At 41.5% G+C, this 26,824-nt stretch overlaps 1 protein-coding gene across 3 annotated transcripts in view; it reads left to right on the forward strand.

Moving 5' to 3' along the window:
• The window catches only part of PLXNA2 (plexin A2), a 629,839-nt gene that overhangs the window by 490,591 nt on the left and 112,424 nt on the right, over positions 1-26,824 (forward strand). For all 3 annotated transcript variants that reach the window (XM_079978812.1, XM_079978811.1, XM_079978813.1), the window contains 3 exons: positions 4,150-4,350; positions 8,532-8,628; positions 13,898-14,097. In XM_079978812.1, the coding sequence (XP_079834938.1) occupies positions 4,150-4,350; positions 8,532-8,628; positions 13,898-14,097 (498 nt within the window). The remainder of the gene's footprint in view (positions 1-4,149; positions 4,351-8,531; positions 8,629-13,897; positions 14,098-26,824) is intronic.

Genomic DNA, 26,824 nt, shown 5'->3' on the forward strand with positions numbered 1-26,824 from the left:
TGTTTGCACCATGACTTCATCACCCTCTCCATATGCCTCCCAGTAAATGGCAGTAACATAACCAACCATGGCTCAGAAGAGCAGTGCTCCCCCACCATGCCATCCACTAATGTAAGTCACATAGCTTCTGTCTGCTTTCGACATTATTAAAGTGTTGCAACCAAAATAAATTTTTAAAAAGCAAATGGTTGTATATTTGTTACTGTCATCAGTATCGCATGTGAGGTTTGATCACGTATATTGAAAATTGCTTTGCATGTGTTCCCTACCATGGTTACTGATTTGTATAAAATGGGTACCAAGAAGCCCCATGAAACTATTTTCCTTAAGATATAAAATAAGGGCTATATTTACGGAGCGTCTCTTAGTCTGCTGCATGAGTTAATGTTTACTTACTTACTAGATGCTGCTTTGGTTCTGTTAGCTGTGCAAACAACATTATAGTGACACCTCATGACAAAGTAGAGGCACTGAATATTTGTGAAATGAGGAGAAAGCCTCCAAGAGAGGCTTTAATAAAAATTTAATTAAAAACACTAATAAAAATCCACAAATAACTTGATTGTGTCAACTGATCCTTAGTTTACATGTGTCTAAAATTATTTTAATCCTTTTACTTCCTTAAGAATATCTCTATTTGTAATGGTGAGCAGTGAGCATGATTTCAGCAGTACCCAAGGAAAGGTAAATGGTAGATCCGGATCTGTTGTACTACTCCACCTGTATAAGATGAGCTTCTTCAGAAGCATAGCTGAGGGAACTCAGCATAGATGCTTTGAGCCATAAACATTTTCTTTCAGTTCATAAAGTCACTGCCTTGAAAGTAAGGTCATTTCCCCCCTGGCGACAACGTGATTTCCCCCCCCCCCAACTGGATTTGAAAATTATTTCTTACTACTAATCTGCCCAAAATCCCTTTTGAAAAAAACAAAATAAAATATATACCAGAGGTACTATAAAAAGTTTATGAAGCAGCAGGACAAAGCTTCTGGCTTTCCCAAAGAGGAAAGCATCTGTTTCCCATTTATCCACACCTGAGCTAGTCAAAAAGTTGGAATCTTTAGTAAACGAGGTCACGAGAACACAGACACATGCTTTATACTGAATCAGCCACTGCTCCATATAGTTGAATATTATCTGCACTGACCTGCCCTCAGCTTTCTGGGATTTCAGACAGCAGATGTATCCAGCCCTACTTGGAGATGCTGAGAATCGAGCCTGCAAAAGATATATGAAGAAGCATCTCCACCCCCATCGTTCAGCCCGGACACTGAGGTCCAGCTCCAAGGGCCTTCTGGCGGTTCCCTCACTGCGAGAAGTGATGCTACAGGGAACCAGGCAGAGGGCCTTATCAGCGGTGGGGCCTGTGGAATACCCTCTCATCAGATGTCAAGGAAATAAACAACTATTTGACTTTTAGAAGACATCTGAAGGCAGCCCTGTTTAGGGAAGTTTTTAATGTTTGATATTTTATCGTTTTAAAGTATGGAGCTAGTGTGAACACACAATGGCACTAGTGAAAATTGATGTGGAATGGCCAAAAGAGGACAGAGTCAAGGGTGAGACATGGACAGCACAGGAAGAAGAAACACACTTATTCTGTTTCCTGTGTCTTGTGACCCCTTTTTTTACAAGCCATGCAAAATGTGAGTGGAGAGATTTCTCTCCTTCTCCGTGGTTGAGCTCAAACTCCTTAATGTTTAATTTAAAAAAAAAAAAAGTTTCTTAATGGAAAAAGATTGTGACACCAGGAAACAGAGTATTACATAAATGGTTATGTTGGAAGCCCAAATTTTCCATTTCATAATTAGCAAATATAAGTGTTGTCATTTGCTGTTAACAAATCATGCTTCAGGGCACAGTATGTAACTAGATGAGTGATTTATTTTGAAAGTTGTGAGTGCTATGAATTATATATTTTAGCTTTCTTGTTTGTGAAGCCAGACAAATGAAACAAATTATTACAAATCAGAAAGGAAGTTCTCAAAGCAGATTAATATGCTAAGCCAACATATTTGTCAAAAGTTTATATTTGTCAGTTTGAAAAGCCCTACTTGTTTGAGCCCTAAATAGAAAAAAATCCTTATTTGAAAAAGACCCTTTGAAACTGTTTTCCTGATTTCTTTTCTAGGGGCAGTGATTTTTAGAGCAGCTCCAATTTGGTTGAGAAAGCAAATGGGGAGTTTTGACTTGTCAGTTGCTCATAATTTTTATTCACTAAATCATCTTCCAGGAGCTGTATTCCTTCCTAGCTATCTGATTGATAAGTTGTCTGTCTAAATCAGAGATGTTTTCTTTGTTGACAGGCTGGTTTGTTTATTCCCGTGCTTAATAAGAAGTTGTTCTAGGGCATCAAGAGAGATTGCCCCAGAAGAGTTTGGGCTTAAATTCACAAGACCATTAAAAAAAGGATAGATGTGGGTGGTTGCTATAGACAAATTTGTTCTTCACAAGGAAAAAAGTGATATTTCTTAATATGAGTTGTATGAGGGGACAGAGCTTGTTACCTTGTTATAGGTTTCTCAAAAGCATCTAGCTGACCTCTGTTTAAAACAGGGTGCTGTACTAAATGCCCTCAGGAATCTCCTAAGACCTTCACCAGCCCTCATCCATGCCCTCCTCGAGCGCTCTTAATTTAGTTGGAATGTGTCTTTGAACACCTCTTGCTTTTCTGGAAGAAAGATGCATATATGGTTGTCTGTTTGCGTGTATAACCTTTTTTTTTTTCATAGCTAGACTGTGGCTGACTATACAAAGTAGGAGACACACCCATTGCTGTGTCTGCTTTTTGCCCCTGGCCTTATCCACTACTGGGATGAGAGCTCCAGAAGGTTACCTATGAGGGATTGTGGCCTTTCGGCTGATCAAAGATTCCCTGCTGCTGTCATATAGGTAAAAATGTAAGAGGCCTTCTGGATCAGGTCAAAGATTCATCTCAGCTAGAAGAACCCTGATCCCAGCAAGATTTAGTTATTTCCTTTTCGTACATTTCAAAATGAATACCCTTCATTCTAAGTACCTGAGAAACTGTGGCTATTAACTTTATTTATATATTCGATTTTACCGAACAAAAGAACCCTGGGTTTCCTTTACATTTCAGTTGCTAGAAAGCAAAGGCTGGCAAAAATATTACAAAGGAAAAGTATGAAAATAATCCAAAGTTTTTAGCTGAAATGGATGTTTTCATTTTTAAAAATGCCTTCTATCTCTCTTGGGTTTTTTGTTTTTTTAAGGTAATTCTTCCACCTGCTCCAGTTACAATTACAGCTGAGCCAAAATGCCTCTCCCGAAGCCTTTGTATGCTACACTATTGGGAGCAGGATTTTGGCATTGCGTGGCTGGGAGAGTGGCATGAAAGAGGGTGAAGTGAATTTATCACTGGCTGCAGTGGTGACACCAAGAGTCCCGATAGCTGCCATTTTACCCCTGCAGGCCCTGAAAAGACTAGACGACTAGCAAAATGACTAGATGAAGATACTTTGGGATCAGAATAAAGTCCATGCTTCCTGCTCTCACTTTCTCTGTGGTCTACTGGACAGGCCTTTGCCTGTACTGCTAAGCCCACAAAAGACATGGCAGTGAAAAACATTTTTGTGAACTGTCTTCCCTCCCACCACCTCCCCTCAGAATCCTTGAATTTAAAGTCAAAGTTTTAAGCTTAACCCTTGTTGCAACCATTTTTCAGCTCAAAGGCTACATTTCTTTCTGGGAAACCTTCCAGGGTTCAATGCCCATGGTGAATGGGCTGGAGGTGAAAATAGGCAGAACAACAAAAGTGAATTCTACCATTGTATAGTAGGCTGGTTTCTTCAAACTCACACATCTCCCTCTATCACCCATCTAAGCCAGCAAGACATTCAAGCTATGTTCCAACCAGGCAAAAAAAGAAGGGTGTAAAGCAAGGCTGGTGAGGGGGTGGCCTAGAGAAAGCCACATTTGTCCCCTCCACCTGAGGTTCCTCATCCCTTATTTATGTTTTGTATCTACAGCAGATTTCTGCAAAATAGCTGAACCATAATTGTATCTGCATTTACATTATTGATATGCAATTCCCCAGAGTCCATGTGTGTCTTCAGGAAACAACTGTATTCAGAGTACCTTGTGCCCGCAGTTGCCTAATACATTGCTGTTTTCAAATATGTTTTCCAGGATTGCCCACAACTGTTCCGTACAGAAGAGATTTTGATCCCTGTTGGTGAAGTGAAGCCCATCACCCTGAAGGCTAGAAATTTACCTCAGCCTCAGTCCGGCCAGCGTGGCTATGAGTGTGTCCTCAACATCCAAGGGGTAGTCTATCGGGTGCCTGCTCTGCGCTTCAACAGTTCAAGTGTCCAGTGCCAGAATAGTTCTGTAAGTTGATGGGGGATGAGGAATAATAAAAAAGCTGGAATAGAAAAGGTTGTGCATAAAAGGAGTTGGGGATTTGTTTATTTGCAATATTTCTAGACTCCCTTTCAAAAAAAACCAGTACAAAGTGGCTTTACAGAATTTTTTTTAAGATGGGAAGTAGAATATAAAATCAAAAGAGTAGAAGGTAGTAGTTTAAAACTACATAAAAGCAACAGCAAAAATGTCCAACTAATTCCCAATTGCCTGGGAGAACTAAAAAGTCTCCCTCTGCTAGGGGAGCACTGAAAACTAGGTTTCTACAGGCTTCCTACACTAGCGTTTAGCTCCTGAGTTATATGGTATTACAGGATTTGGCTTCTAGCACACAGTGACCCTTCAGTGATCTTATTAGTCTGAGTTGCTTTAATTGAATAAATGAGTGATACTTACCATCTCATCACTTGGCTGTTTAACTCATGATCCCTGTAGCTTGCTGAGCGGCTTCCGCACACTAGGCATAGGTGCCAACTCCCTGGGGCTCTGGGTGCCCGAGCACCCACAAAATTCCCCATGAACGGCCCAGGCACCCACAAATTTTGGTGCCAGGGACATGCACACTGGATGGCACCCATGGCCCCAGGCACCCATGGTCGTGGGGCCAAGCTAGCACTCCTTTCACTAGGTTATTCTGAATTTATATGTTGATAAATCTGACATAAAACACATATGCATATACTGAGGCTGTGTCCTCAGTTTCAACATTATTTCAACAATCAGTAAACTATATGAAGAAACTTCATAGATTACCTCAGAATAGTGCTGTTAATGTTTAATGCATTACTGTATTTTAATATTTTGTTGGAAGCTGCCCAGAGTGACTGGGGAAGCCCAGCCAGATGGGCGGGGTATAAATAATAAATTATATTATTATTATTATTATTATTATTATTATTACTCATTCACTAGGAAAACTCACCCCCAAGACTTTTGCATCCTTGCCACTGCCCTCTTGAAAAGGTCTGGGGTACAGATATAGTTCAGGTTTTGTATCTAGGTCTGCTGTAATAGTAAAAACCTGTTATTTGGAAGGAATTCTCTTTTCTTTCTTTTTTTGCCTGACAATTAGACAAATATTTAGAAACTAAGAGATCTCCTGGGAGTGCTTATACAAAGCACCATGCGTGGAGCATTTACCGCTTGCATCCATTCATCATGACTGCCCATTCCTTAATGCCACAGCAGGCTGTTACACAGCACAATGCTAGCCTTTCTGTCCAATCCCTTTGAATAGAGCACACTCAGAATCTCTTTTGGAAATGAGAAATTTCTTTTATGGTGCTTGATAACTGCAGGAATATCTTGCTCACGTATGTTTACTCATGTTCAAGGTACTGAAGAGGCTGCCACCCTAGAAGGCAAAGCTACAAATGAGGCAAAGCCACAAATGAGGAAAATGTAGATGGTAGAATAAAAGGCATTGGGAAGCATTATTCTGGGAGATGAAACAAAAGAACCAGGGGTTAAGCTAATCCTGAATTCCAGACGGGAATGTGCTACAGGCAAGTGAGGTGTCTAATTAGAATCCTGGCCCCAGAGAAGATCTTTTATCTGTCAGCTCCCCCCCCCTCTGTGACTGTGGGGGGTCAGGAAAGGGGGAGCTGGGGCGGGGATGTGACAAAGGTGTTAAGGCAAAGCTAATTCACACAGGAGAGATAAAGAGAATTGCAGGCCTCTTATCAGGGAGCTGTCAAATTCCAAGCTGCAGTAGCTTGATAGAATGTGTAATACTGGAAAGCTGCCTGTTGCTGGGAGAAGAGAAAGAAGGAACTGGGATGAGGAGAGGGAAGGAAGATAAAACAGCCTCCCTTAAATAAGCATAGTCAAGGAGGTGGCTGCAATGCTTCTTGCTGCGAAACGGGAGTTCTTTGTCCCACAGGAGTGTCCAAGCTGACAAGAATAATGTTGGAATCAATCACACCAGTCAGGGCAATTAGCCTTTATTGCATTCCCAAGCCCCGTAAAAACTGCCGTCACTGTGGCACAGAAAAACAACTTTGCAGCCTTCAAAAGCAAACAAACAGACAAACAAATGTGGGACTAATCCAGCTGGTTCCTTTATATTGTGCTCAAATCCCACTCACATATACGATTTCTACAAATGCTATGTATTTCCTATATTCCTTTCAGGTAAGGAAAATGAAAGCTTATAGAACATTACATGGGATGAGCAGGCTCACATCTTTTTCACTGCAGCCAGTAGTAGGTACCTGTGCTATGAAATTGTACAGAACTACTATTCCCTCAAGTTAAAAGGGAGTAGGCTTTGTGGCACCTACAGTAGCAAGCTGGATGGCTGTGTCTCACTTGCCTGCTTAGAATGCCACTTTAATTGCAGAGGCAGTCAGATCTGTGTGCTAAGACTGGACTCTTGTAGTGCTCTCTGGGAGTCACAAAGAACAGGAGAGGGGAGGAAAAGTCTACTTACACACTTACTGTTCATACTTTTTGACTTCTGCCATGGATGGTACTGCTGCTTTTTCCCGACCTGGGGCTCCTTTTCCCTGTGGCATTTTTGGCCCTAACTGTGCAGTTCAAAAGTACCGTGTCTGTAAAATCAAAGAGACACTTGCTTCATTGTGCACATATTACAAAATGCACAGCTTTTTCTAGATAATGAGCCTAACCTTCTCATTGAAAAATGTAATTTGAGGCATAGACTTTTTTTGAAAGGGGAAGGGAAGGACAGGCTAGCTGAATTATAGATTTTGTTCTTCCACACAGGCAACCTGTAGAGGCATTGGACAGCCCCAATCCTAGTCCTCTATCGATTAGGCATGAGAATTCCAGCTCTTGAAAGCCAATACTTTTCTTGAAAAATGGGGCCCGCAACATTATAGGGTTGCCATATGTCTGGAGTTTCCCAGAAATACACAAATACTGCAGTCAAAAGCATTGTCTGGGCGGAAATTGGGGAAATGTCCGGGAAAATCCTGATGTCTGCCAACCCATGTCAGCAGTGTCATTTTTCCTTTAAAAATAGCTCTAAAAATAAAAAAAATAAAGCTCAACAACTTTTGTGTTCAGATTTTCACTTTTTGAAATATGGCAACCCTACACAACAAATTTTGCAGCATGGAATGCTCTTGGCCGGAGCTCCAGCCAGCTAGCCATCTCGTCTTTTATGATGCTCCATTGCAATCCTCCTCTCATCCTTCCTACCTCCTCCAACAGGCACTCAGCATTTTTATGGATTCTGAGCATGGTTGGTTTTCATTGGGCTGTTTTGTTTTGTTTTTGTGACACCTTAAGGTTTCCCCCCAAAGTTTTTTCATTCTTTTCTTCTGCAAACCTCAGGATTTTCCTGAGCCTGCTGATAACCTTCCTCTACTTCATGGATAGTGCCACTTAAATACATAAGGATCAGCATTCAGAAAATGAGTTTGCTATTAGTATTGTTGTAAACTGTGGTGATGGGTTGAAATTCAGCCCAGTTTTGCTTTTTGGTACAGAAAGATGGAAAGATTGGTTTTCAGAATTTAGAATAGAGAGTTTTTAAGGGTGAAAGGTGAAAGTGGTGATGTTTTGAAGCAGAGCTGGTGATAACAAGCATTTGAGTGATTATCTAACAGTATATACGGTGGTGGTAGTTGAAGAAGAGAGAAGACTGCAGTTCATATCAACCCAGCAAGCTTTGAGCCACTGACCTTTGGATGAAAACTTTTCCTAAAACTATGGTCATATGTATTTTCCTTTGTACTGCCTAAAGCATCACTATGCCAATGCCAATTAGAATATATTTTCCAAGTAAGTTCCATAAAATACTCTGGCATGTTTGCATATAGTAGAGCCTAATGTGGCCTCCTATAGGAGTGTAGGATTCTCTTTTTCATTTCATTAATTCTTGGTGATGGGGCTTTATTGGCAAACCAAGGGCTGAGTGGTGAGAACAGTCTGCATGAATTGGATAATTAATCTATTACCTCTCTCCGGGCCCATCAGCTGATTTAATTATGCCTCTATGGCAAGCAGAAGTGTCTCTCCATGCAGATAATGGAAATATATGTTGCAATTCAACTCCTGCCACCCATTCCTAAGTCATGTATTGTCAAAAATCTCTAAACAATGTTTGTCCATTCTAATGGCTCTTCCTTTTATTTTCACACAAAGCCTTCATATATGTATTTCATTTCTTTGTTCCTTAGTATCTCTATGATGGAATGGACATAAGTAACTTAGCAGTAGATTTTGCTGTGGTTTGGAATGGAAACTTCATTATTGACAACCCAGAGGATTTGAAAGGTAAATAATATATTCTTAGTTTATTTTGATATATTTTCATTTTCATTAATATGTATTGTGGGAATTTTTGAAATTTTATTTTCATCCAATTCAGATCATTTGATGCTTTAAAATAAATCCTGTTTCACTAGAGCAATATGGTTATATTTGCCATTTCTTAAACTCTGGAAGACCAGACTCTTGACAAAGGGGGTGTGTGTGCAAGATCATATATATATATATATATATGTGTGTGTGTGTGTGTGCAGCATTATAATTCTCTTATCCTTAGACCTCTCCAAGGATGACTGTAAATTTGCTGCGGGAAATTTTTATGTCATTGCTTGAAACAATCCAAATGGGATGAGTGTGTGCCACATTTCAGTGGTGAGAGGGAAAATAGATTAAGAACTACACAGACTTTATGTAAATATATATTTCAGATATTTCAGATAATTTATAGGAAACAATTTTCTGCTGTTCAAAGCTGTATACGATATTACACCCTAAACTACAAATATTTTTTTAAAAAACACCAAAAATACATAAAGCCGCCAAGGCCCATACTGCAAATTTTATCCATACTGTTAGAATTCCAAAAAAACCAAAAAGGCTTTTGTTACTGCCCCAGTGACAATAGGCAAGTCATCCTATGAATTCCCCATGTTCCACAGGGTCACTATTTTCAGGTGGGAGTCAATCACATACCTGCTGTTGGAGGTTGCCCAATTAAAGATGATTTGATGCTCTTGCAGAACAAATTGACCTCCCCACACACCAGAAAAAATGGAAAGTGCACTGGAAAGTATGGAATAACCCTTGCTTGTTGCAATGTCATCTAGCCTTCCTGCAAACTGTGCAAATTAGGATGAATTCTCAATAAGCAGGTTGTCTGAGAGTAACCAAGGAAAATCTATTCCATGTCCTAAGTGCAAGGCAGGGCCTCTCCGGCTGCTTTCAGGGAACAAGGAGGAACTTGATTATGAAGGGTATCAGGATTATCATTTAAGCCCAAACTGGCATAAACATAACTGAGATGGAAATGTGCAGCTGCCTTAAGATTCCTTTTACATTATTTCTTCTTAAAGGCTTGGAGGGGGGGGAGGCGTGAATCTGGCATTAACAGTCTGAAAAAAATGAATCTCTCAGCCTGCCATAGAACATAAGTTGAGCTCTAAGCTCAATCCTCTAGACATCTGGATGTAAGCGGGTTATAAGGCTTTACAATCAGTGTTGGAGAGGTCTGAGGGTAATAGGCTTACAAGGTTGTATGCTTGTTTTTTGCAATACCATGTTGCCATCTATTGCCCTATATGCACTATTTATGACCTACCTGTTGGGTTAAATGAGATTTGCCAGCCTCTATGACTCACTTGAGGTGTGACATCCTTAACCTCCTATGGCTCTGATTCTAACTCTCACAGAATCCCTTCTGCTTAATGTTGACGTTATAAAGGTGTCAGGCTGGAGACAAATAGTTGCTGTTTTCTGAAGCGTTGAGGGTTGTTAGAAGAAGGTATCACTGCTCATGATGTCCACGTTTTGCAGGAATCTATTCATAGGAGATTTGGTTTATAATGCCTTCAGAATTTATCAACTGGAAGGCATTGGGAACTACAACTCCTGTGTACTCTGGAGGGAAAGAGTGTCCTAGTCCAGGGTTTCCGAAACTTGGGTCTCCAGCTGGTTTTGGACTACAATTCCCATCATCCCTGACCACAAGTCCTGCTAGCTTGGGATGATGGGAGTTGTAGTCCAAAAACAGTTGGAGAACCAACTGGCAGAAAATCTATTACAAGCCAAGCCCGGAATTTGCAAAACATTTGGGCTCAGTTGATAGTCAAACCAGGATTTCTGACATGGGGAAGTTTACTGCTTCAGTTATGAAGCCCTGGTTCAGATGGCATGCTAAACCAAACCAAACATTGCTTAGCACAGTGCAGCAGCAAAAAGATCCAGGGAAGATCAAAGGAGCAACGTGCTAACTCCAAGGTATGAATCAAACTAGTGATTCACAGCACTTTCTAGTGACAGATGAACTCACAAGAAAAGTACTTGTCCCCCCTTTAAAATTGACGTAAGTTTCTATTAGGACATGGGGTTTTTTTATTATGGTACAGTCGTACCTTGGTTTTTGAACAGTTTCGTTCACAAACAACTTGGAACTCAAACACTGCAAACCCAGAAGTAGCTGTTCCGGTTTGTGAACTTTGCCTTGGAATTCAAATGTCCAGTGCGACTTCCAATTGGCTGCAGGATGCTCCTGCAGCCAATCGGAAGCCACGCCTTAGTTTCTGAATGTTTCAGAAGTGGAACGAACTTCCGGAATGCATTCTGTTCAAAAACCAAGGTACAACTTCACACACACACACACACACACACACACACACACACACACACAAACAGGCATGAGATCCCCATTGTGGAAAGAAGAAGATTTGATATAATTGACCCATCACATCTTCAGATCCTGAACCAATCCATATTTGAAAGACTTTAAGACTTCTAAACATGGGTTAGCAATTGGATTGACCCATTCAGTACATAATTATATGTGACTCAAGATGATTGAAAGGAGTCAGCTAAATTGGTCTAGGATGGCAGCCTTAGTTGGTTCACTCTGCACATTAAAGAAGGAAGGATGCTTAATGGTAACTGCTGCTACAGGTGACGTGTCTAGAAAAATACACATGATGCCAGGGTCAGTTATTATATGACCCAAACAAGCCCTGTGAAAACAGCAGGCTTGGTCCATGAAATGAATACCTATTAAAGAATCTGGTTTTTACAGCAGCAAGGACATCCATTAAATGGGTTCCCATTTGTTCCCCTCTGAGCTATATTTTGCTTTCAAATGCTTTTGAAGTTTACTGTGGAACCTGATATATTGTGAGTCTTGCCAGGCTCCCTGGGAATGGAGACATTGTTTTCAATGAAGTCTTTCTTGGTTGAAATCAGTGGAGGAAACTAAACAAAGAGGTTTTGAAGGCTGTCGTCCAAATCAAGCATGGAAGAAATAGTATCTAAGAACATCTGCAGAAAGGTTCAACAGGAAGGAGAAGGGTTTATATGTCCCCATTGTCCAAACTCTTGTATGCAAGTACAAATCTTGCTTGACCTTGCCCAAAGTACTTCAGTTATGCTTTCGGTTTCATGCTGGCTAGTACTATTTGTATCAAAGCTGCATTCATGTTAGTGGTTTGCCTCTAACTATATCTGGACACACTATCACTATTAGGTTTACACTTTACCAGTAGTTGGTTTGGTATTAAATTACTGCTGGAATATCCAAATATCAGGGGAACCAACAGTAAAGGATCAGCGTAAACTATTCTTAAGCATAGAACAATATGCTTGTCTACCTAGGCAAAAATAGTTGCACTGGTGATCATTTTCAAAGTCAGGATGCTTCATTCTCCCTTGCTCAAACAAGAGAATATGAGGCCAAAGCAGCAAATAGAAACAACTGTGACTTCACACACACACAAACACACACACAGAGAGAGAGAGAGAGAGAGAGAGAAGTAGTTTGGACAGTGTGAAAGTGATTAAGATATTTGGAGAAATAGGTGATAATGGACCTGCTCCTTTTACAAAGCAAATTTACCTAATAGCTTTAATTTTATTATCAAAACATTCTCTCATTTCTGCCATATGACTTCTGTGCTATGAATTCTTTCCTTTTAAGGATTATGTATGCATACATTTTAAAAAATCCCAAGTATTCTGGCGTATTAACTACTAATATGTTCATAGTCCAAAAAAGTTTATAAATTTATGCTATAATGAATTGTTCGTCTTTAAGGTGCCACGTCTCTTAGCTGTTTTTGCTGCAACAGGCTAAAATATCTACCCCTCTGAAAATTGTTTTATGTTTAAAGTAGAGGTGGGTAGCCTGTGGCGCTGAGAAGATGGCAAGCAGAAAGAAAATGGGAGGGAGGCACAAAGATAAAGCGAAGGGTATGCCCTGTCCTCTTCTGGTCTCACTTCCATCCACCACTCGTCCTGGCCCTTTCCACCACTGGCAGATACCCCCTGAAAAAATGTGGAATTTGACACACACACAAAAAGGTCCACCCCTCCTGCCCTTGTTTAAAGAGTAGGAATTGTGGTGGAGGGTTTTTTTGTTATTATGAGAACCCAGAGATATGTTGAGATATGGACAGGGACTAAAGCAGCTGGTTGTAAGCTCTTACCTTCACTTTGACCAGGGTTCCGTGCCTACCCAACCAAATAAGCTCCTGGCAGAGATGGCTTCAGTTTCATAGCTCGGTTGCATTTTGCCAGCCCCAGAGTACTTTAGTACCCAGAAAATACATTTTGTAGTACAGGGATGGAAAAACTCTACTACTAAGCCTCAAAATGTTGATGAACGCACCTTACATTCAGGCTGTACTGTTCCGAAAGTCTCCATTGGTCTGAACTACACATTCAAGCCATGCAACTCCTCTTCAGGTATTCAGTCTGCATGCACGAGAGCAAAAAGTGTGTTGGGGGCTGGGCAGCCCCACCTCAGGGTCTGAACATGATTAGAAGACTCCTCACAATTGGGAATCCTGAAAATGTAGGTTTCCGGATCACAGAAAGGCTTCTAAGCACATTCAGCTAAACACACTTACAAGCCCTTTTCCAATCTTTTGTCTAAAGTTAGCAGTGAAGGGAGTTTGGAATGATACATAACTCTCTGCCCTCTCATGCTCAGACCAGATGCCTGAAGATAGCTGAAGAATTCAATCTGGACAAGTCTTTATTCGTTCTTTTATTCCAGTTTTCTTCCATCATTGGCATTCATGCTAGTTTAACAAAATCTCATAAAAACTTCCATATAATAAAAAAACATATAATAATAAAACATATAAAATCAGAGAGCATGCCATTATGCATAAATGGCAACAATAAAAGGACCAGTTTAATCATTAACAGTTGACAGAGTAACCCAACACACATCCACAAAAAAAGCAGTGTGAGTAAACAGGACAGGCTTTGCTTGATGCCTTTACGATTCCTGCAAAAGGGCCAGGCAGGTTTCCTTTGGAAAGGGGTTGCAAAGTCAGGGCACAACCACAGAAAAGGCCCTGTTTTCAGTAGTCACCCATCTAACATTGGCAGATGAGGGTACCCAGTAAAAGGCCTAAGATGGCCATTTCACCTGGTGGGTAGTTTTGTATCTGGGTCAGTACAAGCATCAGTTCACACCTTCCAGCAATGTGAGCAGGTGTATCTCCTTTGATCTGTCAGGTGTGGGCTGTCTCCCACTCTCTGCTCATGCTCCCAATCTCTGTCTCCACAGTTCACCTGTACAAATGTGCAGCCCAGCGGGAAAGTTGTGGGTTGTGCCTGAAAGCAGATCAGAAATTTGAGTGTGGCTGGTGCACTGGAGAAGGGAGGTGTACTCTGCGTCAGCACTGCCCCTCTCCTATTGGTGGATGGGGAAGGTGGCTCGACTGGTCAAGCAGGAATGTCAAATGCTCCAACCCACGAATCACTGAGGTAAAGATATTTAAATCAATTGGATTTTCTTCCTATTCCATTCACTTCTTTGCTTGTTTACTTGATTTATCTTTCTATTTTTAAGCCACCCCCCCCCTTTTTTTTGTATATTACAACTACCTTAATATGCATGTTTCAATAATGTATAATGATCAGGAAGAGGCTTTTTCTGTGGTGACACCCTGGCTCTGAAATGCCCTTTCCAGAGACACTTACCTGATGCCTCGTTTGATATCCTTTCAGCACAGGGCAAAGACCTTTTAATTCTGTCAGGTCTTTCCATCTATTTTATTGCCAGTTTAAACCTGTTTTATCTCTACCATGGAATTTTAGGCTGATGTTACATTTTAATGGATTTTTAAAAATCCATTTCCTGTACAGTATTTGATAATTAGCCATGCGGAGATACTTTTAAAGTGAGGGAAGTAAACACCCAAAATAAGTAAATGAATAAGCTCTACAGAAAAGAGACCCATTTGTCTGCTTTTTCTCCGCCTGCCTGATCAGTGTGTCTCCTCCTCCCACCACCACTTAGCAAGTGATGATCTGGGGACTCCACAGAGGGCATATTGATCCCACCCCTCCTCCATCCCCCCCCCAAATAAAACTTGGCAGAACCACCACTTAATTCCACTGTTTCACTTCCATACACTTAGGAATTACCTGTTCCTGGTTCCACCTGGTTTGTCCCGATATAACATGTTCTCCTTGTTACATAAAAGTGGAAAATAAAGTGGTATGTGATTTCCTATTAAATTAATTGTGCAGCATCTGTGCTTCACGGCCAACATGCACTTTTACTGGCCTTGATCACCTACTCTCGGTTGTCAGGCTCAGACATCAGTATCAGGGTGTCCTCCCTGCCCTTCGGCAGGCACACTAATTAAAACAAGGAAGTAATTAGTCCGTAATTGATTTCTCTGGATTGCAGGCCAGTGCAGGGGGCAATAGTCTTATGAAAACTTTGTTCTCTCTGATGCTGTCATTGGTAGAAACTGACAATGTTTAGCAGTAGCTTTCAGTAGTGAAACTACAGACTGAGATAATCACTGGTCCTCTGCTTGTTGATTCCAGACACTGAGCTTCCTTTATTCATTACCTTGATATTTATACCAATGCTACTTCAAAACTTCAGAATTGTGTAACTTACCAGAGAAAGCCTTAGAGCAGTGCCAGAACTTGTAGCAATAAAAGCATCACCCAGTTAAAGACCATAGTAAAAAAAAAAATAATAAATTAATTAAAATGCCCTGTCAAATAAGTATTCTTAATGTTCTAGTTAATTCAAATTTGGTGTATAACAGAGGCAGAACAATCTCTACTTAACTTCTGACCAGAGATTATATAGAATTAGTTCAGCCTTGTAAACAGGGCCATAAAAATTACTAGCCTGCAAACAACTTTACTAGCCTGTGGGGGGCTGATGAAGCAGGCACTGAGAGCTCTGACCCTCGTCTAGCAGATCACTGCATGTTCAGCCTCCTCTTCAAGCCTGCTCACTTGCCTGCATAGAATTACATGTGCTAGCCTGTATTCAGTACCTTGTTTGTGGCTAGTAGGCAGATGCTTATGTAGAAGGCTGAGTTTGTTACAGGAAAAGATTTTGGCAGGGACTGTCTTACTGTTGATCTTTGTAAGTCACTCTGGGAGCCTTTTTAGCTAAAGAGCTCTGTAAAAATGCTATAAATAGAGAGCCAGATTCAGATTCAGCCTCATTGCAGAACTGCAGGAGTAGTAACTTGGTTCTTTAGTGTTAATGTTATAACGTCCGGAAGTTTGCCATAGAGAATTTTGCCATAGAGAATTTACTTCACCAGGGATTAAGCTCGGCCAAATTTCAGGGAGAAAATATAATGAAGACTGGCTTGTTGGTGGCAGTTTTAGAATTTTGTATTGCACTCTAAGGGTGACGTTAGTCCCCCTCCCCTTTCCAAAACATGCTTTAGATTTTTCTCAGATCATAAAACATACTTGGGCAGTTTAGATTTTATTAAATATTCATGCATTTTGGAGGAGGTTTGCTTTTCATTAGTTTGGTGAAATCCATTGTGTCTTTTACAGGGTCCTCATTTTAATCAACAGGAAATTATTTAAGGGCAAGTGACGCATATTGTATAGTGCTTTATGGTGGTTCATCTTGCCACAAATGGCAAATGCATCAGGAAGGAAGTAGCTTGAAGAAGCAGAGGCAGAAGGCCAAAACAGATGTGATGTGGGAAATCCTTGTTTATAAAATGCTATGTGTGTTTTAATTCATATATTGATTAACTATGATTCTTACTATTAATACCATTTAATACTTATATAGTATTAATAAAATTAAATATATTAATTGATGTGGAGTGGATCCACCATGAGGAAGGGGATTAACTGGTAACCCCTAGGTTAGATTTGCTGAAGGCAGTTCAGAAACTTCAGCTGGTTCAGCAGCTAGGTTGCTTATGGGGACAAGATGGTGAGAATATAACACCAATCCTGTCCGGACTTCACCGGATGCCAGTTAGTTTCCAGGCCCAATTCAATTTGCTGGCTTTGACATTTAAAGCCTTAAATGGCTCAGGATTGCAATTCCTCAAGGATTGCCTGTCCCCATGTGAACTGACCCAGACCCTGCAATCATCATCTGAGGTCCTTCTTTGTGTGCCTCCGCCATGAGAAGTCCAGAGGGCAACACAAGAATAGGCCTTATTTGCAGTGGCCCCATGTGGAATGTTCTCCCCAGAGAGGCATTGCCTGGGGATTACATATCTTTAGGCGCCAGGCAAACGTATTCCTCTTTTCTTAGGCCTTTGGCTAATTAAACAATCTATGGCCTTTTGATTGCCTGGATGGAGGATATGTGTATAAAAATCTCTGATTTAACACAACTGGGTTTAGTCTGCTGCACAAACATATGAGTCACATCCATGGCTCCACACATGTTTTGTCCTTTGTCCCATCTGCCTTGTGACCCCCCAGAGAGTTGTCCACAAGAGAAGGCCATCCCGGGGGTAAAAAGGTTCCCCATTCCTGACATAGATAATGATGTCTCCTCATTTCAAGCATAGAATCATAGACTTGTAGAGTTGGAAGAGACCACAAGGCTCATCTAGTCCAATGCCCTGCCATGCAGGAATCTTTTGCCCAATGTGGAGCTCAAACCCACGACCCTGAAATTAAGAATCTACCGACTGAGCTATCCCAGCATCTATGTAATTATCTTTGTAATTATCAACATGGTTATTATGGCAGCCCTTCCTTGTGGCAACACAGTGGCCACATAGTGTGCAGGAACAGATTATAAGGCAAGCTCTTTCATGCCAATCTCTTAAAAGCCAATGAAGCGAAAGAGAGAGACTTCAGAGCTGAGGAACTGAGAGCTTATGCAAACCAACAAGACTAATTAAGACGGGGGCTTGCAGCACCATTGTGTTATAAGAAAGATACTGCTCCCTTTCCTATATGGGGTATCCAAGAGCCCATAAAGGTAAAGGTAAAGGTACCCCTGCCCGTACGGGCCAGTCTTGACAGACTCTGGGGTTGTGCGCCCATCTCACTTAAGAGGCCAGGGTCCAGCGCTGTCCGGAGACACTTCCGGGTCACGTGGCCAGCGTGACATCGCTGCTCTGGCCAGAGCCAGAGCCAGAGCCGCACACGGAAACGCCGTTTACCTTCCCGCTGGTAAGCGGTCCCTATTTATCTACTTGCACCCGGAGGTGCTTTCGAACTGCTAGGTTGGCAGGCGCTGGGACCGAGCAGCAGGAGCGCACCCCGCCGCAGGGATTCGAACCGCCGACCTTTTGATCGGCAAGCCCTAGGCGCTGAGGCTTTAACCCACAGCGCCACCTGCGTCCCGTCCAAGAGCCCATATAGAGTCCTTAATTCGGTTCTTTATCGGTAGGAAAAAATAACAGAGGCCAAACAGAGAATACTGAGAAGCAAAGCAGCTAGTAAGCATGATCTTTATTAAACTGTTGCAACAAGGTCCCCCACTCCCCCCATGCAGGGTGGAAGGAGAGGAACTCAGAACAATGGTGTGCAAGGTCTTACATAGACTTTTTGAAATTCCCTTCCCTGTAGCTGAAGACCACCCCCCAAAACATACATACATACATGGGGGAGGGCAGTCTACAGCAGAAAACCTGTCTGTCAGGATACCTGATAATGGTCAACCATTGCTCAACCTGGGCAGTCTGGCCATTCTTTTGTGATGGTAAATACTTTAGTTCCCAAATCTCTTACATAAATTGATAGTTTGCTCAGCTTAACAGATACTTGGCAGACTGTATTTGCAAAGGGAGGTGTAATGCCCCTACAGTCCAAAGACAACTGGAAAGCTTTCCCCATTTCCTTCCTCCTTGCAGAGGAATATTTGAGGTCAGTTTGGGAGAGTCAAAATGGCTTCAGGATTGCTCTCCTGTACTGTTTCAGACACTATACTTATGCACATGTGTTTGCCTTGTACATTTATGAACATTTGTTATATATAGGATTCCTAGAACAATTGCAAAGAACAATTGGCTATGGAGTGCTCAGTAAGTACTGCAAGATGTTTCCTTTTCGCTCATTCTGCAGAGCAGTGGCTGAACAAATGGCTGGAATGGCTACTTGAACAGAATATTCTTTTCACCACTTTTCCCACATTCCTCATTAAGCTCCCTTGAATCACTCCTCGCCCTCTTTATGGGTTGTTAGTTAAAAAAAACAACTCCTAGTGCTTCAGTTTATTACTTTTTGACAAGAAATGGTACCTATTTATTCTAAGTAAATGAGTCTCAATTAACTTCACTCAATCATCCCCAAATCCCAACTTGAGTGCTTTTGTGAAAGCACATACTGTTTATATGTCACACAGAGACACCAGTCAACACTCAAAAGCCCTATCAGCTCATTTGTTGAATGAGATCCTGCAACATCTGCAGCAGCCTCGTTTTGGACTACAGCTGCCATCACTCTTAGCCAACATGGCCAAAGGTCAGGGATGATGGGAGTTGTAGTCCAAAATATCTAAAGGGCCCCAGGGTAGGGAAGTTGATCTATAGTACATCTTTTGCCGTTGCTTGAGGTGGAGACCGAAGAGGGAATGGTTGCAAAAACTCAAATGTGTACATGGAACTGAGACACACATGCCAAGGATGCTAAAATGGCAGGAAGAATAATCTAGGATAATTGAAATAACTGATTTTAAATGAAAATGATACTTTGTGGAGAAAATGAGTATTAGATAGACCAAAATGGGTGTTGGATATAGATCAAATGCATTTTCAGAGAAATACCACACTAAGTCCTGGTATCAATTTTGTTGCTGTTAAGCTTCCTCGGGAGCTCTGGGGGGCGGGGGGAGTGACAAGTAGCAACTGATGACTTAGGACTTCCTGGCTCCTAGTGTTTACTTCAGATGGTTGTTAGTTTCATAAGCAAAGTGGTTCAGTCTTTGTTTCTCTGTGTTCTTGTTTGTTTGTTTGTTTGTTTGTTTGGCAAATGTATAGCTTTTCAACAGTTGTTCTCAAAGAAGGTTATAATTAAAGAAAAATAAAGTATCAATACAATTATAGCAATAATAAATAGAGTATTAACAGAGGCACAGAGTAGGATAGAAATGTTATATATAAATTGCAATTATGCAAAAACCCAGGCAATTATGTTAATTTACTTTTATGGCTGACTAATACAAGAAGCGTAACCAGTGGGTTTTTTAAATCCATGGCAAAACAAATGGGCAAACATTCACACCATTATGAAGCTCATCCCACTATTAAAATGAATATTGTGTTTGTAAGTGATTATTGAAAAATAGTACTGCAGATCTTCCCCTCTACATAATCAGGGACTAAATAAAGCTCCCTGCCCCACCCCCATTGTTGCTCTGAAAGTACAACATGCAAGCATGTGTGAAAATGTATTTAACTTTGGTATCCCATATTCACTAGGTTTTTGGTGCTTTGTTAGCCACAGCCTTTCATTTTCAATAGTATTTAAGCAAAGCGCAGACATTATGCTGACTCTTTGCCCAAGACTGAACTTTTCATCTCCTTTCTACAGCCATTAGAAACCAAGCAATGTTCCTCTCTTTCAGCTTGATTCTGTGTGACACTAAGACCCGCCCTTTCTGCCAACCTGATGGGCTTAGTGCATTTTATTTTCATCCCAAGGGGTTTAGTTTCCATTTTTTATTTTTAATCAAAACCTTGAGCCCTTCTATAAATAAACAAACTTGCCTTCTCAGCATTTTAAAGTTGTTCTTCTCACAAAAATCTCTGTGCTGTGTGCAAAGACCTGGGGGGTTGCAAGTCACCAGGAGCAAGAAAAGGGATCGGAGAACAATTTCCCCTTCCAAATGAAACATTCAGACAGATGTAACATTTTCAGAAATCAGAGATTTCACTTCCTTTCCTCAAGCGAACCAGAAGGCAAAAGCAATTCCTTGACTCAAAAAAGAAACATCTCACAGCAAATGCTGGCCAAGTTGTTTCTCCAATATCATCCTTGAGTTAAATTTCAAAATCTACAATATCTTTATTGAGACTTTAATTCTCTGGAATTCTTAATCAGACAGGATGTTAATCCAAACAGAGAAAGTGAGGATAGAAAAAGCTGTTTTGATGTTGACTATTCTCAGTTTAGTCATGGTCATAAGACAGAATGTGCAGGCTAATAGTGCAGGCTGTATGTGTCTACCGAGAAACATGCTCCATCAACACTTTCCTGCTTGGCAGGGGGTTGGACTCGATGGCCCTTGTGGTCTCTTCCAACTCTGTGATTCTAACACTTACCTGAGAGTAAGGCCCATAGGGTTGCATCCAGCAAAGCCATTCCAGAAGTCAAATACCTTCTGTACTTACACCAGAACTTCCTCTTCTTCTTCTGCATATCCCTCACACCACAAACCTTCCCTGAGAGTTCCCACAAACCTCCAGACCAGATCTGTTGTGCTTGTGTACATGCTTGTGGGGTTTACAATGAGTAGAGGTGGGATGCAAAGTTCTGTTGCACATGTGGAAATTGTTCAGTTCTCACAATGACTTGGTTTCAACCTACTGATAGCAATATAACTTGCTACCAAGCAGACATGTAAAGGATTGTTTTGTGAATTATACTGGACTCTACTAGGTGTTACGATGATTTCAGATTGCCCATAGGATTGTTGTGGAAGAGAAAAGCATAATGGTTTAGCCTCTGTTGGGGGTGGAGCATAAGACCCCTTAGTTATGAAAGAATGGTATAATTGGTTTGATTGTCTAGGAGGAAATGAACACAACTCAACTTTGTTAACAGGAATTCAAATTAGAGTTAGGAAAATCTTAGGCCACTCCTCTTCATCAACTCTCAATGTCCATGGTAGATAGTAATATGTATCAATGATTTCCATGAGTGAAAAACAGTGAGGCTACTTAAGTTTGAATCAGCCAGTTTATGCAGCCTATCTATGTGCAGGCATAGATACTTGATGAGTTCATAACATTGAACTAAGAACATACTCCTGAGCACCAGTACGCATGTAGCATTTTGTTTCTTAACCATAGGATTGCAAAATCTCTCCCCACCCTCTGCATTCTGGAGCACTAATTTGAACTCCTAGTCTAACGTCAGTTAAGCGTTACTCCAGCAGTATCATTAGATATGGTTAGAGCTACCCAGGATTCCCATTTAACCCAGGTTCTGAAACCATGCTTTGAAAACCGTTTTGCCCAACCTGGGGCTTGAACCCACAACTCTGAGATGAAGAGTTCCATGCTCTACTGACTGAGCTATCCAGGAGTGCTGTACCAGCCCTCAAAAATGTATAGGACTGCAAGTGAACTTTCTGGGAAATAGAGGAAGAGGGTGAAATTTCATCAAAGGAAGATTACTATTATTTCCATGAAGTGCTTCTCAAATGTGGGTCTCCAGTGAATGTTGGACTACAACTCCCATCATCCCTGACCACTGGTGCTGCTAGCCAAGGATGATGGGAGTTTTAGTCCAACAACATACTTGGAGGTCCAAGTTTTAGAAACACTGGAAACAGATCAAGGAGATGTAAGCTTTTTAAAACGGTAATGAGCCAATTGGGAGTGGAGATTAGGGGGATATTTACTTGTTGACATAAAAGAAAAAATCAATAATAGTGTACATGTTAGCATGAAATCTTTTCCATCCACACAGTGCATCATTGGGATCTATCCCGTGTCCCCCCTGACAGCATAAATCTTCCCCTGCTGCCCGCAGCATCAGTGATTAAATAAATAAAAAATCAGCTTCCTTATGAACAAGCAGTGCTCTGATCTCCTATTCATTTATTTGCAGGCCTCATTAATATAACATCACTGCAACAAACAGCTAACGGGGGTTGTGCAGGGAGGAGTGTCAGGCTGAATAATGGAGTTGCTCTGCTGAGATAACAATTAGGTTTGGAATGTACTATCAGCTAAGACAGAGACAAGGAGTGATCATGCCAGGCTGATGAACTAGCTCTGTGGATGTGCTGAGCCCCTGCTGGGCTCATCTACTGGGATGGAGCCAGCTACAAATATAACCATGCAACAAAACTATACGTATGTTATTCGTATAGCTTTGAAAGGCCACAACTTTGCTACTCTCCCCTCCCCTCTTTTGTCAGATACGGTGCTATTATCTTCAAGATGGCTTTTATTACAGGACTTGATGGGCTCATTTTTCCCCACCTGTGATTAATTGATTTTATTTATCCTCTCTTTCCTCTCTTGCTTGCTGTTGCGAGACCTTGGAATATATTATAATATGCTCAAAACAAAATTCTAAAAATATCACACACACACACCACCTGTTCTCATCCTTTTGCAGAGTATGGACTTGTGAATGTCAGTAGGATGGTGTCTGTGTTAATGTGGTACATGCAATGGCAGCTGTGTGTCAGTTATGTTTGTTTTGCTGAAGAGGTGCTGCTTGTTTATGTGGTCCTGGTACCCACATGTTGGAATATTACCCCCTTTTGTCTTTGCAGTCTAATTGTGCTGCAGAAATTGAGTTTCTGCTTAGTTGCTGTTTCTTGTATTGTATCAGTGCAACATTGTGACCTGCAAGGCTGTACTGGCCCATTTATCCAGTGCTATCCAGTTGTTTGTTTTGCACAGCAGACCACAGGATTGAGCTAAATTAATGATGATGGGAGGTAACTAAGAGGTAAAGGTAAAGGGACCCCTGACCATTAGGTCCAGTCATGACCAACTCTGGGGTTGCGGCGCTCATCTTGCTTTATTGGCCAAGGGAGCCGGCATACAGCTTCCAGGTCATGTGGCCAGCATGACTAAGCCGCTTCTGGCGAACCAGAGCAGCGCACAGAAACGTTGTTTACATTCCCGCTGGACCTATTTATTTACTTGCACTTTGACGTGCTTTTGAACTGTTAGGTGGGGAGGAGCAGGGACCAAGCAACGGGAGCTCACCCCGTCGCGGGGATTCGAACCGCCGACCTTTTGATCGGCAAGTCCTAGGCTCTGTGGTTTAACCCACAGCACCACCCGCGTCCCAGCACCACCCGTGTCCCAACTAAGAGGTACAGGAGCATAAATGGAGTCATGGGCAAAGGCTGCATATAGAAGGTTTCAGGTTCAATCCCTAGAATATCCAGCTAGAGCTGGGGGTGTCTCCTGTCTGAAACCCTGAAGAGCTGCTGCCCATTAGAGTGGAGAATGGCCTGACTTATAACACATGTGTGCCTATGTAGTCTTGCTTTTCAGTTCTTCTTCTGCCCCTGTCCTATAGGAGAAATGTTTTTAAAAGAACTCCTGTTTCAGTTTCTGGGCAGGCAAATAAGGTTGTTCCTATTATCAGCGAAGCCTTGTGATGGGTAATTAATATTTTGGAGCTTGGATGACAGGATTTGAGGAGAACCATTGGAGGACGTTTCCTAATATATGTTCGTCCCCATAGATACTTCTCCTGACTGACACCTTCATAATGATAATATAATACTTTGCCTTGCGTGGCTTCTTTTATCCAGTGATTGTAAAGGGCTTTAAATATCAGAAGCAGCTGGAGCATTGTGACATGCTGGCAGAGTTGGGATTAGAACTCACAAGTAGCAAATTCCAGGAGTTGGAGGTTTGTCCTAGAAACACCCTCCTTCCTTTCCTCTTTGTTGCAAAGATGAATGCAGTAAGGATTACTAAGCATCTTGTGTATTAACACACCAGCTAACTAGGGACTATGCATTAATAGAAAAAGGCTCTGCATATATATCCCTATCTGGATAGGGAATTGTATATGCAGCAGGGTGCTATTCATGTGATTTCCCAGCTCAATCTAGTATTCATAGCTACTGCACACATTTTTTTTTCCTTTTCCTTTTTCTTTTTTAAGCTAGGATCCCAGTGATCTGCTACCTGGGGACTGGATTCAATTCTGTTCTCTCCCCCTTACCCACCGATCATCAGTACAGCTGCAGCTTTTTAAAAGGGCTCTGTGTGCACATCTCTAACTGCTGTGCACATGCTTTGCTGGATCAGAGCTGAAAAGTGAAATATAGATGATAATTACAATGATCTGGCTGTAATTTGGTTGCTGATGCTAATAACACCCCTCCCCTCACCCAAAGCAAGCATTTCTATGACATATTTAATTAACATCTTCTGACACCACTGATCTTGTGCCTTTAGCAGCCTGACACACAGAATTTTAGTTTTTTCCATCATTTATCTCTGTTCTAGGAAAAGCGTCGCCTGCTAAATTTCTGTGTGATAGGCTGCTGCTATACCAACTTCTGATGTGTGGGAAGAATTCCAGGAGCCAGAGAGAGCCAGTAAAGGCTTCCTCCTCAGAGCCAGTTCCAGCTAGACGTTCCCTTCTCCACCCTCTCAGGCCTGTCCTGTTGGAAGGATTCCAGGAGGGAGAGGGAAAGAGGCAAAGGTTGTAAAGGGAAGGCTATACTCTTCCTCTTCTGTTACGACTGCCAATCTGCGTAAGCCAGCTGTGAAAGGGGGGGCTTAGGTAGGCCTTCCACCATACTCCCCTTATGTTTGTTCTGAACCCCAAGGGAACAAAGCAAATACTTTTGTGGGGAGGCTAAGAGAATATCCCATTGTCATGCAACTCCAAGATCGGTTGGTTTTCTCAGTTTCCCACTGATGCACACATGAATCCAAATGGATTAGCCACATGAAGGGGCAGAAAGGTGCTTTAAGAAAATAAAAATGTAGTCTATGAAAGGTATGCCTACACAAATTTAGGTTTCTCCTCAAAAGCAGTGCAGCATTTTGGAGGGCAAGGGGCAAAGAAATGTTGGCAACATTTAATTCTTAAGGGCTCTTGACTCAAGTTGGGTTCTGATGGATTGGCTGGACAGAGCCACCTGTCAGATGGAAATGTACTGTTCTCGCCTTTTAGAAGTTGGTAGGTGCAACTGCCAAGGTGTTAACTACTGCAGGAGTTGCTCAATTTCCCAGAAAACCAGCTTGTATATTGGGACTTAGAAGGAGCTACAATGGTCTTTTTGCCTCTAGGGAATGGAAGCTGAGCAAACTGTCAGTCTTTGAAGAGAGAAGCTGTGAGTAGGCCATAACCATGTCACAAAGATCACCTCGGAGCCTGCTGCTCTCCCACCCCATTTTACCAGTTGTCCTGTGGGAAGGATTTCAGAGAGAAAGAAGAGGCAAAGACCACCTCAGAGCCTGCTTCAATTGGACTTTCCCCTTCCCAAACCACAGAGCCATTCTACAACCATCTGCCCAGTGAGAAGGATCCTGATGAATTTTTATATGTTGATCTTACTGATTGTGGCTTTTAGAGCTGTAGTTTGGTGTTCCTTGGAAGAATTTGTATCCTGAAAGGTAAAATATAAATAAATGAAATAAATTAATTAATATTATAGGTAGAGGATTATAGTAAAAGGATAGCAACTGTGTGGCTGGTTTTATGTCAACATGGTAATCCCAAAAGAAACTGAAGTTGGCCCCAACTCATATAATTTACCTTGAATCTACATACAAATAGGATCTAAATGCTACTCTTTTTTTATAAAAAAATGCTTCTAGTTTGGATACCAGAGACCTGGCAGCTGGCTGGACTTTGGCCTGGTCTTGTTATGTCTAGAGAGGTCTATATAACTGGACCCTTTAAGTATTTGCTGCCTTCTGTGATTATTACTGAATTTCCCCAGCTGTAATTAATTGAATGCATCTGTTCTAACCCCGCGGCTGCATTGTGACACAGTTCCTTCAAAACTGTTCAATTAGCGGCCACTAAAATCTAGGTCGAATGGGAAGTCTGGTTCGGGTATTTTCCAGGTCAAAACATTTGGAAAACAGAAAAGCCACACTGCGTTGTTTGACATTGTAGTAAGGTTTTGTTGACTCAAGTCAGATAAGAAACGTTCCCAGTATCTAAATAAGTGTGTGTGTGTGTGTGTGTGTGTGTGTGTGTGTATGTGTGTGTGTGTGTAAGCTTTGGATTTTTATGGGAGGGGCAAAGCACCTCAGTTTGTGATGCAAATGCTGCAGCAAATGCATTTTTAAAATAACATACGGATGTAAGGGAAATAACTGTCAAGAATCGTGAACCATAGTGTACGGGTGACTTGTAAACATTAGCAGCAGCAGGCCTTCAACGGTGCTTAGTATAATATAATGCAATTTGATTTTTGTATCGTGTCCTTTGTAGACACATGATGCTTTGCAAAGGAAAATGATACAAGACACACTGCAGAGTGCTAGTTACAGAAAGCGGGAGTGTAACAGACGCTACACAGTGAAGAGATTAAAGCTTTTAGTCCCAGGGCTGAGTGCAGAGGGGA

The sequence above is a fragment of the Podarcis cretensis genome (assembly GCF_951804945.1).
Source record: "Podarcis cretensis genome assembly, chromosome: 6".
NCBI classification, from domain to species: Eukaryota; Metazoa; Chordata; class Lepidosauria; order Squamata; family Lacertidae; genus Podarcis; species Podarcis cretensis.